General features: G+C 46.0%; 1 protein-coding gene across 1 annotated transcript in view; it reads right to left on the bottom strand.

Annotated features, from left to right (window-relative positions):
- Positions 1-11655, bottom strand: part of ERCC6L (ERCC excision repair 6 like, spindle assembly checkpoint helicase) — a 44999-nt gene extending 33344 nt beyond the window's left edge. The window contains exon 1 of the mRNA XM_030209675.1: positions 11400-11655. Coding sequence (XP_030065535.1) covers positions 11400-11485 — 86 coding nt within the window. The 5' untranslated portion in view covers positions 11486-11655. The remainder of the gene's footprint in view (positions 1-11399) is intronic.
- Between the last annotated feature and the right edge of the window lie 4056 nt (positions 11656-15711).

Below are 15711 nucleotides of genomic sequence, written 5' to 3'. Positions count from 1 at the left end.
AAGAAAGCACGTTGGAGGTAAGAATTACTGGTAGTGCTGCTGAAGGAACTCCGTTGACGATAATGGTGCCGCAAACACCCCCCCCTTCTGTCGTTTCAGGACCCCCCTCCCACTCCACCCCTTCATAAGAGCTGGCTGCTTAAAAGTTTTTACCTCCTTGAGGGTGGGACCACAGGAACAGCTGAAACACAAGCGAAAGAAAAAGCTGTCGGAAGCGGCGTCCCTGCGTGCAGGAGGTAAAAACTTAAGCAGACAGCTCTTACGAAGGGGAGGGCCAGACAGGTGGGGAGTGGGAGGGGGGAGTCCTGGAACTCGGGGGGGCGGGGGGGGAGGCGGAGCGGGAAGGGAAGAAGTGGGAAGGGGTCCTGGAACTCGGATGGGAAGAAACGGGAGGGGGTTCTGGAACTCAGACAGGGGTGGGAGGGGGGAAGGGGGGGTTCTGCAAACTCTTGGTCTCATACACTCTCGGTCTCACAAAGAGTCTGTGTATCGCACACATACTCTCACACTCGCTCTCTCTCACACACACTGCATCTGTGTGAAACACACTCTCTCACACTCACTGTCTCACATACGCACTCGCACACACTGTCATTCTCACACACACACTCTCTCACAGACACACTCGCACCCAGTCTCACTCTCTCTCTGTCACACACACACTCACACAGTCACTCTCTCTCTCACACAGTCACTCACACACACACACTCTCTCTCAAACATATACACTCCGAGGAAAACCTTGCTAGCGCCCATTTCATTTGTGTCAGAAACGGGTCTTTTTTACGGTAAAATTATGTCTTACCTGATAATTTTCTTTCCATTAGTCCTTGAGATCAATCCAGAGACTTGAGGGTTATGCCCCTCCTCCAGCAGGTTAGATAGAGAACACCGAAGTTTCCCTCTAGAGGGCATGTGCAGCCTTCCTAACTTCAGTATACCCGATACCAAAGCAGTAGCCAAACAGTATACAGTCTCCTGCCTCTATAACAGCAGCATAACATGGGAGAAAACTCCACGCTGCCAAAAGTGAAAAGTATAAAGTTAACTTGACATTCACAAAACCTATCAACCGTTCAACAAAAACCAGAACGTGAACAAAACCAACTGCCTATACTAAAGTTCTCTGAATTCACGAGTTCGCATTACAGGGAGGGACTCTGGATTGATCTGAAGGACTAATGGAAAGAAAATCATCAAGACAGACATAATTTTACCTTCCATAGCATCCTCTCAGATCAATCCAGAGACTTGTGAGATGTACCAAAGCACTCCTCAGCCAGGGTGGGACCGAACTACACCGGCCGCCAACACCGAAGCCCCAAAGATCGCCTCTCGACGCGCTGCAACATCAATCCGATGTTTTGAGAATGTGTGCACCGACGACCAAGTCGCTGCCCTCGCGATATCTTCCCACGGCACCAGATGAGACTCTGCCCACGACGACGCCTGCTCTCTTGTGGAATGTGCCTTAACGCTTATCGGAGAAGATCTCCCCATCAACAGATATGCCGAGGAAATCATCTCCTTAAGCCATCTAGCAATGGTCGCCTTCGAGGCCATATTGCCCTTCTTCCCTCCTGCAAACAGAACAAAGAGATGATCTGATTTCCTGAACGAATTAGTTGCCTCCAAGTAAGCACACAAAGCTCTCCGAACATCCAGACAACGGAGAGCCCGAAAATCATCAGGGTAATCTTCCCGCTTGAAAGATGGCAACATCACCTCTTGACTAAGATGAAAACGCGTAACCACTTTAGGCAGAAAGGAGGGAATTGTCCTGACAAACTCCCGCCTCCAAAAAACGAAGGAAGGGATCTCTGCAGGAGAGCGCCTGAATCTCCGACACCCGTCTAGCAGAAGCCATGGCTACATGAAAGACGGTCTTCAACGTGACATCCTTCAAAGAAGACTTCTTGAGCGGCTCAAATGGAGGCCGTTGCAAAGCCCGCAGCACCAAATTCAAACTCCACCCTGGTACCACCGGAACTCGTGGGGGCCTCAACTGACCCACTCCCCGCAAAAAGCGCACCACATCAGGATGAGAGGCCAAGGAATGCTTCCCTAAATGGCCCCTAAAACAGGCTAAGGCCGCAACCTGCACCTTCAGAGTGTTAAGCGACAACTGCTTGTCCATACCCTGTTGTAGAAACACTAAAATAGAGCCTAGGGGAGCTGACTGCAGAGAAACTCCAGCCACCTCACACCAGGACACAAAAGTTCTCCAAACTCTCGCATACACCGCCGATGTAGAATGCTTACGCGCATGCAACATAGTGGTAATCACCTCCTCCGGATAACCTTTCCACCTCAGCCGCGACCTTTCAATAGCCAAGCCGTAAGCCGAAACTGAGCGGAGTCCTGCTTGACCACCAGACCCTGGAAGAGAAGATCCGGCAGAAGAGGTAGACGCAACGGCTCGTCTATCATAAGACGAATCAGATCCGCATACCAAGGACGCCTTGGCCAATCCGGGGTCACTAGAATCACCCGTCCCGGATGCCGAGCTATTCTGCCCACCGTCCGACCGATCATCGGCCACGGAGGAAAGACATAGAGAAGGTCCAAAGGCCACCACTGAATCAGAGCGTCCACCCCTTCGGACCCGATCTCCCTGGCCCTGCTGAAAAATCGCGCTACTTTGGCGTTGGAGGAGCGAGCCATCAGATCCATTACCGGCTGCCCCCACCGACTCACTACCTGATGAAAAGCAGACGGGGACAGAACCCACTCTCCTGCATCCAAACGGTGTCGACTGAGAAAGTCGGCCTGAACATTCAAGACGCCCGCTATGTGAGCTGCCGACAATTGAGGCAACCGCTTCTCTGCCCACTGACATAGTAACGTTGCCTCCTTTGCCAGAGGATCGCTTCTTGTCCCCCTCTGCCGATTGACATACGCCATCGCTGTCGCATTGTCGGAGAGGACTCGTACTGGTTGACCGCCTATCAACTTCTCGAATGCCACAAGGGCTAACCGGATTGCCCTCAGTTCGAGCAGATTGATCTGCAACTGAGCTTCCTGTCCAGACCAAGTCCCCTGCGCAGAATGTCCGAGACAATGAGCTCCCCAACCCGACAGACTGGCATCCGTCGTTATCACACACCAATCTGGCACATACAGAGGCATGCCCCGCCTCAAATTGTCCGACTGGAGCCACCAGCGGAGAGCAAACCGAGCTTGCGGAGCCCAAGGAAGTCGAACTGAGTAATCCTCGGACAGAGGAGACCACTGAGAGAGATGACTTCTGAAAATTTATCACCCAACCCAACGACTGCAACAGAGCTATCACCTGTTGCGTGGCCTCCACACTCTCTGCGTGAGAAGGGGCCCGAATCAACCAGTCGTCGAGATAAGGGTGAACTTGCAACCCCCTGGTTCTCAAATAAGCCGCCACGACCACCATCACTTTGGAGAACGTGCGAGGTGCCGTAGCCAAACCGAATGGCATGGCCCTGAACTGGAAATGCTGTCCCAAAATTGCAAACCGAAGAAATTTGTGATGAGGAGGCCAGATGGGGATATGCAAATAGGCTTCTTTCAGATCGAGAGCTGTTAAGAACTCTCCGGGCTGGACCGCTGCTAGGACCGACCGCAGAGTTTCCATTCTGAAGTGCCGCACGAGGGCCTTGCTGACCTCTTTGAGATCAAACACCGGACAGAAAGCCTTTTCTTTCTTTGGCACTACAAAGTAAATTGAGTAGCGGCCGTGACCCACCTAGTCTGCTGGCACAGTAACTACCGCTCCCAGACGAAGTAGCTCTGCTAAGGTAGCCTTCACTGCCGTGGTCTTTACCTCCGACTTGCATGGAGATTCGAGAAAACTGTCTGCGAGAGGGCGCGCAAACTCCAACTTGTAGCCCTCTCTTATAATACTCAGCACCCATTCGTCTGTAGTTACCCTGGCCCATTCCTCTCCAAAACTGGACAGCCGTCCTCCTGTCTGCGGAGAAGACTGGACCAGGGCCCCATCATTGGGAACCTCTGGCTCCAGGTTGACCTCTGGGAGCTGTTTGTGGAAGTCTACGCTCTTGACGAAAGGGCTGTTGCTGTTTTTGAGAAAAACGTGGCTTAGAAAAACCCCGACCCTACCGGGCCTATATTTCTTTGCTTCCTTGAAACGTGGACGGAAGGTTCTCGCTTGGCTTCTCGATTTATCCTCAGGAAGACGGCCCTTGGACTCACCCAGTCCTTAATCTGTTCTAACTCCTGACCAAACAACAGTCTACCTTTAAAGGGCAACTGTGCCAAACGGGACTTAGAAGGAAGATCCGCGGCCCAATGCTTTAGCCAAATCCAGCGTCTAGCCGACACAGCCAAACAAATTCCCTTAGCCGAAGCTCTCAAGATATCATACAGCAAGTCAGCCAAATATGCCAAACCTGACTCCAGAAGAGGAAGATACTCCATCAGGTCCTCCGGCGACAACGCCTTCTGTACCCAAGAGAGGCACGCCCTAGCCACATACGAACCACACAAAGAAGCCTGCAAAGATAAAGCGGCCACTTCAAAAGAAGACTTAACCAACACCTCAAGCTTCTTCTCTTGGGGATCCTTAAGAGCCGCTCCACCCTCTACTGGCAAAGCGGTCTTTTTGGTAACAGCCGTGATCAAAGAATCTACCACCGGAAGCCTCAAGGATTCTAAATCTTCCTGGCGTACCGGACAAAGCTTGCCCATAGCCCGAGCAACCCTCAGAGTAGCCTCCGGGGTTTCCCATTGAGCCCGAATTAGAACTTGCATAGCCTCATGTATATAAAAAGCTTTCAGGGGGGCCCTAGTGCCTGACATTATCAACGCACTAACTGCGACCGGCACCGAAGGCTCTGGAGCCGAGAGACCCAAAATTTGCAGTACCTGCACAATAAGAGAGTGGAGCTCCTCCCTCCGGAAGAGCCTCGCCGCAGTAGGATCATCACCCTCTGCTGCAGGGATCTCCCCGTCCTCCAGGGCCTCTGGATCTGACTTCGTGGACCCCATTTCGCCCTCAAGATCCGAGAGGACTGGATCATCTGCTATGGGCTGCTCAAAATCGACATGAGCCCGTTTTGCCTGCTGCTGAACTGGCTGCGCCTCTGCCCTCACCGAAGCACCTAAAATGGCTGCCAGCTGCCGTTCTCCTTCAGAACGCAGCAAGTAAGCCTCGTGCATGAGCAAAATGAACTCCGGCGAAAAGCCCGCCAAAACTGGCGTCTCTGACCCCCGCCATCGCGCTGTCCTTAACCGCCCCTTCAGCGACCGTCACATTCGCTGTTACGGGCCTGTCAGACCTAACAGAAAAAATGGCGCTAGCGGAGGCACGCGTCGAAAGACTAACGCTTCCCGCCAAAGCTGCCTCGTTGTGCTGCTCGACTTCGGGCCCCAACTCGCGGTTTTCTCCCTCAGAACTGGCCTTTCCTACCCCTGAGCAAGCCTCGCAAACTCCCAACGCGGACCTATGAGCCCTGCAGCGCAAACAGCGCTTCACAGACTCCGACAGCACAGACATAGTAAAAGTAAAGTTTTACTCACAGCACCTTGTCAGCCCTGCTCACGTTCGCTGTAAAAACTGAACGGTAGACTTTCCAGCACTCAAATTTTCAGCGCTGCTTGCAGGGCAATGCAGTTTAAGAAAGGTAAGTCCCTTTTTTTTTTTTTTTTTTTTAAAGAGGCAGGAGACTACCTTACTGGAGATTTGTTCGTCTGATAGGGGGAGAAGGGTAGGGATCTGGCACCACCAGGTGTATCCCAAATGTGCCTCAGCACCTCAAACCCCACCAAGAGCTCAACACCCCCGAGGGAACGGGATAGGAGCCTTGTAATCCAGAGCTGCACAGTATGCTCCTTCTACCTGCTAGATAGAAAGAATACTGGTTAGGAAGGCTGCACATGCCCTCTAGAGGGAAACTTCGGTGTTCTCTCTATCTAACCTACTGGAGGAGGGGAATAACCCACAAGTCTCTGGATTGATCTGAGAGGACGCTATGGAATAGTTTGTTTATAAATTGTAATCAATCAGTGTGTCATTTGGAGTAGATGGTTAAAGGGATACCCTAGGACTGTTATATTCATGCAGAGATTTTTTTTCTCCTGGTAATGGGCCACTAAAACAGACATCATGTTAAGAGAATCAGGTGCTCAACACTGAGACTTTCTATTTACTTATGCATTACATTTATAACCCACATTAAAACATGAATTAGGTTGAAACCTGGGAGCATTTAAAATCTCTCCTCTTCCCCCCCCCCCCCCCCCCCCCGTGCCTACATTAAAAGAAAAAGATAGCATGTGGAATTTGCTCCTTCTATTTTGTTGATTGCAGTGGCATATTGTAAAAATGCACTTGCCTTTTTTATTACTACTATTTCAGAGGTACTGAATAATGAAGGAAGGATTTTCTCCATGCAGAAGTTCTGTCCAGCATCAGTCTAAATGTACCAACACTGTCCAGTTCAGCACACTATTAGCCGTCAAGTTTATACAGTTAATTATGCTCAGTGGAAAATAAATTTTGCCTCAGGCTATGTGAATATTCTATCACTGTTTCTTTATTGCTATCAAGTATTACATATTAAAGGCATTTGATTTAAACTTTGCTTTAATTCATTTATCTGTTCTTGCATGCACATGGCTTTGCTTTTTAAGCCCAAAGGTGAATCCTAAGGGTAGTTGAACAATTAAGTATAAACTGTGTTGTTTCTGACATTAGTTGTATTGGACTGCTTTGGGTTCTACTAATCTGTACAACTGCTGTCTTAGCAGAGTACAGAAGAAAATGATTTATGTTACTTTTACTAGCATTTTTACTGCTTGTAGAATCTGTTTTTTCTTGGGGGAGGGAGGGTCAAGGTGACTGCAGCACAGCAAGGGCTGGCCGGCCAGGAGCTGGGATTGAGGAAATTACTTGCGGTAGGGACGGGTTAGATTTCTGTCTCCATGGAACTCTCTAGTTCAGACCTCAAGCAGACCTGGGCTGGGTAAAGGCACTTTGGGATCCTCTTGAAGGGAAGGAGATCAGGATTTTCTAAGGGAGATTTTGTGTCCCAGATTCTGTGTGTAACTGTTTTCTAGTTGCTATAATACTGCTTTGGGACTATAAATTATGTTACTGTGAATTATATACACCCAGAAAACTCCCTCCCTACCACATTGAGCCTCAGCACTGAGAAGACTTCTGAAATACTGTATAGACAGAACCTGGGACACAAACCTTGTAGGGGAGGTTTTTCCTTAGGGAATTGGAAAGGCAGTCATATCCAATATGAACATCTCTGGGCTGCTCAACAGAATAAATGCACTCAAAGGGACCCAACGCCTAACATGACCTGAACTCGCAAAGCTGGGATCAGAGCTTTGGGGCATAGGCCACTGCAGTAACCACTAAGCTATGGTACCACCATGTTCTGAAGGGCCACCTCTGCAACCCAGAGGAAAAGTCTCAACCAAGGGAGCTACCCGAGCAACTCCAGGAAGCTCACCATCTATGAGAACCCATGCAGCTAGGGCCTAGGTATCAAGCCACCAAATATGTATTCGAAAGAATGGGGACTCCCTCCAGAAGAGCAAGTCAAGAAACTGCACCACTCATGGCCCTCCATATGGACCAAGCCTCCCCTCTGAACCTGTGTCCGATTTACAGTCCACTGCACTTACCACTTAGCTATTCCTGACTTGTGTGAGACCTGTTGACCAAGGGTGTCAAGGAAGGAACAAGAGTCAGCCCCTCCAGAGGATCCAGTACGGGCCCCTAACACCAGGAATGGGGACCATGGGCCCTGAAAGAACCCCCTCCCCCGCTGCATATCCCCCACAAGGGGATATGAAAACAAATCCGCTTTTTCTCTTTTTTGTTTTTGGCAAACATGCTGGATTCCATGGGACCATCCAGAATCTCCTTTCAAGTTTCCCCTGTCCAGTCCCGAGGTGATCCACAGCAGACAAAATGTTGGGGCCCCTCCAAGGAAGGGCTCAAAGACCACTTGCCAATTGCACTGGGCTCCCCAGAGCAACCAAATGGGCCATAAAAAACCTCAGCACTCCTAGGGGCCCCACTGGGATCCCCCCCCCCCCCCCCGGCAGGTAAATCCAAAGCCAGTAGGGAAGAGATACCCCCCACCCCTCGAAGTCCTGATGGGGACATACCCCTGTCATAAAAGAAAACATAGCCATAAGGAAAATGGCCACCTTTTCTACTGAAACCACGGGTCCCGATATTACAGCAGGCAAGAAGCGGCAAAGGCACCAGCGGCTCCTCCCCCTCATTCATTTCTGAACTCAGGAATGGCCCCAAGCGCGGAAAAAAACCCAGAGCCAGTAGCCAAATCCTGCGCCTACAGGCCTTGGCGCACCCGCCTGAAGCTGGGGCTATAGCAGCTATGCCGGTCCCTATCCCTCGTAAAGTGCTGGAAGCAGGGAAATCCTCCACTTGCTTAGAGAAGGAGATTCTCTATGCTCTGCTCTAGGCTTCTCCCCTCCCCCCAAAGCTGCAGTACCAGCTGAAATACTTCACAGCTTTATTCCCTTAAACAAAGCTGAACCAGGCCAAATCCAAATTTAAAAAAAAAATTAAAAAATTAACGTCTCGGAGTTGCCTGTAGAGATTATATTCAAATAGGGTGTATGGGCAAGAGGGGTGGGAGGATGAGGTCCCGCACCCTTTAGGCTAAGCCCCCCCTGGGACAGAACCAAAGCCTCACACAGAAGCACAACTGAGGGTTGCAGAGCCAGGCTCCTCTCTCGACCAGATACGATCCCAAGACCGGAACCCTGGGAGCAGCTGTTAGGCTAGACCATATTGTGCAGCCGCAGTCAGGTCAGTGACCACAGAGCACCGTCACATGCTGAAGGTAGAGAAATACTGGATTGTTCAGGAAGCACCTCAACTTATGCTTGTGATGTCACTGGCAGAATTCTTCTCAACATCCCTGGCTAATTGTATGTTCTTTCTACAAGCAGGTGGAGCACCCAATCATGGAGCTGATGCTACGAAATAGGTCTTATGTAAACTCTTAATAAAAAAAAAAAAAGGATGTTTTAAAATTTTCTACTGGTGATCTGCTACTGCGTACGTCTAGTAGCGCTATAGAAATGATATGTAGTAGTATTTTGCTGTTTTGTAAACAGAACTATGCAGCCATTACCCTCCCTTTCCACACCCTGTTTTTTTTCCAATACTTTTACCTTTGTATTGATCTCCCAATATATGTACCCAAGTTCTGAACTTCCATTTCATACATTTAAAAGTGGACTCTGGTTCTCAATAGCTCATGTCGCAGTGGTTTAGTCTATGAGGTACCACCTGCCTCTGTCAATTCAACTAAAACAGTATTTGAGAGTATGTATTGTTGAATTGTCATTCCTATAAATAAATCCAAATCTACAAATGATCAGTGAAACCAGTCATTTATTATGGATCTGCATTACTTTTTAAACAGTGAGAAGAGACCAAAAGGGTCATGTCTCTGCTAAAATAAGATTCAAAATGGATACATTTTATAGCTCAACTAACAGATGATGTAATGAATCCATTCTATTCAGGGATAACAAAATACAAAGATACAGATAGCCAATCCCAGGCCCATAAAAATGTCATTTTGGTGCCTGAGAAAGGGGGGGGGGGATTCCTCAACAGTCAGCTTATCTTTTAGCTACTGCCTGTAGTGCCTGCCTGGACCATTATGGTCCTTTCTGAGGTTAAGGGTAAAGGCTGAGAAAACAAGTCAGTCTAAGCAATTTCTACCATTAAGACTAAAAATTAACAATTCACCAAATCCAAAGTATGAATGCCATTTTTTTTTACTGGCTGCCATTTTAATTGTGCAGTGTTCTTGTATGTATGTTTTACTTTTCTATTGAATATTGTATTTCTTTCTTTGCTTTTTGTTTTGCTTGTAAACTGCTTTAATCTGTCAGTTAAAGATGTATATGAAACCACAAAATCAATCATTAATCATCTTTAATGCTATACCTAGGGGCCAATGGCAGCCCCTGGAGACCTCTGGGGCAGCCCCAGTCACCATTAAGGATTTTTCCCTGCTACAGTGTGCTTCTCTATCCAACCTCCCTGAGGAAAATGGAAATTGGATAGGAAGGAAGAGCTGCATGCTTGAAGGACATGGCATTTCTCAATAGGCATAGAAACAGAATGCATGTGGAAATGCCCACCTCCTTCAGCATATTTGCAATTAAATGTTTGAAGGTGGGTTGGTCGAGATGAATGTCTCTGACGCACACTGATCAATAGAGTCTCAACCCACATAGGGATGATATTCGGTGGCTCTCCTTCAGCTCATTTAGATCCAAAGTGGCCCTATTTAAAAATGAGTGAAGACCATGGCAGGGGTTCCCAAACCTGGAGGCACCCCAGCCTGTCGAGTTTTCAGGATATCCACAATGAATATTCATGAGAAACTTGCCTCCTTGGTATGCAAATCTCCCTCATGAATATTCATTGTGGATATCTTGAAAACCTGACTGACTAGGGTGCCTCCAGGACCAGGTTTGGGAACCACTGAAATAAGGGTTTAGATTTGGTGGCAGATATGCACATGCCAATACACTTATTTACCCACAAAGCTCATCACATTTATGTTATTTTATTTCAGTCATTTGTTCAAACGGAGAAGGAAGATAAATGTTATAGATGAAAGTTTAGTTATTAAGCGGGCTATAAATGGAAAACTAAAATAAAAGCTCTCATCCTTAAAATGTGGATTGGAGTGGACCACAAGTGCCTTTTCCCTATCAACTTTTTACCTCCAATAGTATCTAACCAGGGATATAGGAAAACATAAAGATGTTGTACTACTCAGGTCCTGAGCAGGCACAACCCATTAGGCGAGGTTTAAGTGATATCCTATGGAAGCAGTTTCAGGGGCACCAAAGAGCAACCAACTTAAAAATAAAACAGGTTTTGACAACCATATAAATTCAAACAAAAACAGCAGCAGGGAGTGTAGGCAGTAGCCCACCCCCCTCATACTGCTCTGGTAAGAGTGGTGTTTGGGGTTATCATGATATTGGTGGAGGGGCAAGGGGTCTAAAAGATGCTTGCACTTGCTTTGCCCAATTTCATCTATTACCTCTTGTCGCCAGGCACGCAACATTTTTCAACAACCCTCCCATATCAGCTCTACGTGTTTGCTTCATTAATCAATAGGCTGCACCCCACCAAAACTGATTTCTCCCTTCAATAGTTTTGTATTATCTTCCATCATTTAGTAGTTCCGTTAATCAGAATTAATCAGATGGAGTGGTGGTGGGACTGCTATACATTTATAGAACACATTTTTTTATCTATAAAACCAAGCGCGTAAATGTACCCTGTGCCCACCCGCACCCCGATAATTCTAAGTACCGTACCGCCCATTCTCAATATGCACATCCGGTGATCCGGTCTCGTATACTGCTCACCTACGTACCTTGCGTATTTCGCCACTTGCTCCGCAGCGATTCCAGAATGAGAAAAGTTGATGGACCCTATACGTTCGCGGCTGTCAATGTCCATGACTACCGTGAACAGTGCAGACTGAAGTCACTCGGTTCTGTCTCTTCAACACACAAATCGTACAGTATATATAACTCACTACGTTAGCCCCTAATTGATAAGTACATTCTCAGACAACACAAAAAGAAATCTAGAACACCAGTTAAGTCTTGCGCGCCACACCTTTTCAAACCCGGCCTCCCAATATGCCTTGCGAACGGTACGTCCGTGGCGATGGCCCGCCCACCTCCGTGATATAACATAGTGACGCCCCCCCCAAAGAATTTAGGTTGAGGACTTCTCAATCTAACCACCAAGGTTTGATTGAGAACGTCTCAATCTAACTTCCTCGGTGGCTCTCGCAGCCAAGCAGGTTTAATAAACAGGAGTGGAAGTGAGCCTATCTAGTCCATTGTAAGCAAGGAAGCCAATTCGAACAATCTAAGTTTCCCCTTCCTAGCGCAGCCGTCATCCCCGTTTACTCAAAGCATAGCAAGCAAACCTATGGCTGCTGCATCCACATAGTCGTGTTTTTTTTTTATTGTTGATCCATCTGTAACAAGTCTAAAGCTGTTTCAGTTGGATAGGCAGTGCCTTAAAAGGTGGAGGACAAAAGTTTATTTATTTATTTTTACTTATTGGACAGTGTTTTAATCCTCTCAGTACCCTTCTCCACCACCCCAACTCCAGGCTCCGCCCTTTCTGCCTCGCCTCACCCACCCATGCTTGGAATAAACTCCCTGAGCCCATACGCCAGGCCCCCTCCCTAACCATCTTCAAATCCTTGCTCAAAGCCCACCTCTTCAAAGTCGCCTTCTTCAGCACCTAACCACTACACCTCTATTCAGGAAATCTTGACTGCCCCAACTTGACATTTCGTCCTTTAGATTGTAAGCTCCTTCGAGCAGGGACTGGCCTTCTTTGTTAAACTGTACAGCGCTGCATAACCCTAGTAGCGCTCTAGAAATGTTAAGCAGTAGTAGTAGTAGTGAAGACCCACCTCTTCAAAAAGGCATACCAATAAGGTCAGCTACTATAAATGCAATATACCGCCACCTTACCTACTATCAGCACTGTCTTTTCTCACATCTGCTCGTTTAAATTTCGATTACACCATTCTTTATGGCATCCCCACTTTACCTATTATCAACACTGTTTTCTACTTTTATCTAATGTTTAAATTTCGATTACGCTATTCTTTATGTAACAATAACTGTCATCTCCCAATCTATTATCTACCAATAACGATACATTGTAAGCCACATTGAGCCTGCAAAAAGATGGGAAAATGTGAGATACAAATGCTATAAATAAATAAATAAATAAATATGTAGATATAAATATCATGAAACAACAATTGAATATCACTAAAACAGCTTAAAAATTATTATAGCTGGTAGAAACAGCAATTTTTAACTCTGTATTTTGTGCTCATTTTTCTACACTAAAAACTAAATAAATACACTGAATACAATACAGGTGGCCAAATTTCAGTGAGGATATCCTGTTTCCTGATAGGCATCTTAAATTTTGTTGTAATCTGCCTTGGGAAGCAGGTGTTATAAAGATGGTGGAATATATATTGAAATTAAATGGAAGTAGAATTAAACTCTCCTTTCATTGGGGCACATGTAATCACATTGTCATCTGTTTTGTAGAACTTTACCGTTTAGATACACAAATGGATTATTCTGTTTTTTGACCATGTTTCAGGGACAAGTGGTTTTATAAGTCAAAATAATAAAAATATTTTCTGTCAAACAGATCTTTCATTTGTGGAAACATAACTAAATGGGTATAAGCCCCTACTAATGCAGCCCATTGGTTTTCTTATATTTTGTTCTTATGATGGCTCATACTGTGCCAAAACTGGAAATACAGTGAGACAGAATAATAGAATTCAGTAACATCCAAAACTTATTTTTTATGTTTTAATCATCTTTATTAAAAGCAAACCATGTTGGTTGATAAGCTTCATACAGAACAAGAAAAAAACAGTAAACCATCCAACATGGCGCAATAAAAACTTTTACTTTTACCCCAAGATCTCTTCCCCTCCCATATTCCCCTCCCTCCCTCCCTATAAGCCCACCTGACTGTTTCCACCCACTAAAATAACACAACAGATGCACAGATCAGTAGGACTCAAAGCATTTCATAACAAGTAAAGTCATAAACAACACAGTTTATACCAAATTGTTTAACAACACTTTGGTTTTGCCTTCGGGTTTAATAAGCAATACCATATGCATGTAAGGTCTAGATAAACAAATGTAAACAATCTATGTTTAAGGCATATGCCCTAAATATGTAATACTTGCCTGCTTATAATCGAACGAGAAAAACGCCCAAGTTCCGACCTAAATCGGGAGATGGACGTTTATCTCACAAAAACGAATAACGCGGTATAATTGAAAGCCGAACTTGGACGTTTTCAACTGCACTCCATCGCGGAAGCGTACAAAGTTGAAGGGGGCGTGTCGGAGGCGTGGTGAATGCGGGACTGGGGCATGGTTATCTCCCGAAAAGAGATGGGTGCCTTTCGCCGATAATGGAAAAAAGTATGCGTTTGTAGCTAGAATTTAGGGCACTTTTCCTGGACCCTGTTTTTTCATGAATAAGGCCCCAAAATGTGCCCTAAATGACCAGATTACCCCCAGAGGGAATCGGGGATGACCTCCCCTGACTCCCCCAGTGGTCACTAACCCCCTCCCACCACAAAAAAATGATGTTTCACAACTTTTTATTTTCACCATCAAATGTCATACCCACCTCCCTAGCAGCAGTATGCAGGTCCCTGGAGCAGTTGTTAGGGGGTGCAGTGGACTTCAGGCAGGTGGACCCAGGCCCATCCCCCCCTACCTGTTACAATTGTGCTACTTAATGCTTATTAGTCGTCCAACCTCCCAAACCCACTGTACCCACATGTAGCTGCCCCCCTTCACCCCTTAGGGCTATAGTAATGGTGTAGACTTGTGGGCAGTGGGTTTTGAGGGGGATTTGGGGGGCTCAACACACAAGGGAAGGGTGCTATGCACCTGGGAGCTCTTTTACCTTTTTTTTTTGTTTTTGTAAAAGTGCCCCCTAGGGTGCCCGGTTGGTGTCCTGGCATGTGAGGGGGGACCAGTGCACTACGAATCCTGGCCCCTCCCACAAACAAATGCCTTGGATTTATTCGTTTTTGAGCTGGGCGCTTTCATTTTCCATTATCGCTGAAAAACAAAAACGCCCAGCTCACAAATTGTCGAATAAAACATGGACGTCTATTTTTTTGCGAAAATACGGTTCGGTCCGCCCCTTCACGGACCTGTTCTCGGAGATAAATGCCCATGGAGATAGACGTTTTCATTCGATTATGCCCCTTTTGGTAGCAATAATTAAACAGTGATGGAATATTCACGTAGCAGGCAGCCAACAGATTTATTTTGCACTGAAAATAATCAACTTTGTATAAACTTGGCGACTAATACTGTGCTGCTTGCTATTTTGTATTTTGGCGGCGTATTGTTTGCTTGCATAATAAAATCACACTTGCAAATATTTTTCTGACATGGTTTTAATTAACAAAAGCTGCCATAAGAGGCAGACACGCTCATATAATTAATATTATAATTTTATTTGTATTTGGGTAATGACTGAGAAAAATTCTATTAAAAATTCTATTACAAAGAATGACTTGGTTAACTTCTGCTGTATATCAACCAGTAGTAAATAATAGTAATAAACAATATTAAGTGCATTTTTATAATATACCACTGCATTCTTCAAAACAGAAGGAGCATGTTCCCACAAGCATCTAGGCAGAGGTAAAAAAAAAAAAAATCTTTAAAATGCTCTCAGGTTTCAACCTAATACATGTTAAATGTGGGATATGACTGTCATAAATAAATAAATAGATAGAAACTCTGAATGTTAAGCACCTGATTCTCATAACATTATGTCTGTTTTAGTGGCCCATTACCAGGAGAAAAAAAATCTCTGCACGAATATAACACTGCTAGGGTGTCCCTATAACCAGCCCCTTCAACTGACCACGGATTAAGATTTGTAACAAATTACTACTCTAACTATGAAAAGTTATACCTTTTTTATGTTTCCTCTGTGAACATCCGTATGCTGCACAAGCTGGCATGTTTGAAAATGTAAATGAAATTAAATAAAAATGCTACCAACAATGAAAAACGACAACGTAGATGCAGCAGCTCATAGGTTTGTTTGCTTTGTTTTGAGTATACGATGACAGCTGC

The sequence above is a fragment of the Microcaecilia unicolor genome, chromosome 7 (assembly GCF_901765095.1).
Source record: "Microcaecilia unicolor chromosome 7, aMicUni1.1, whole genome shotgun sequence".
NCBI classification, from domain to species: Eukaryota; Metazoa; Chordata; class Amphibia; order Gymnophiona; family Siphonopidae; genus Microcaecilia; species Microcaecilia unicolor.
The sequence above is the reverse complement of the archived record's forward strand: the minus strand, read 5'-3'. Positions and strand labels throughout refer to the sequence as shown.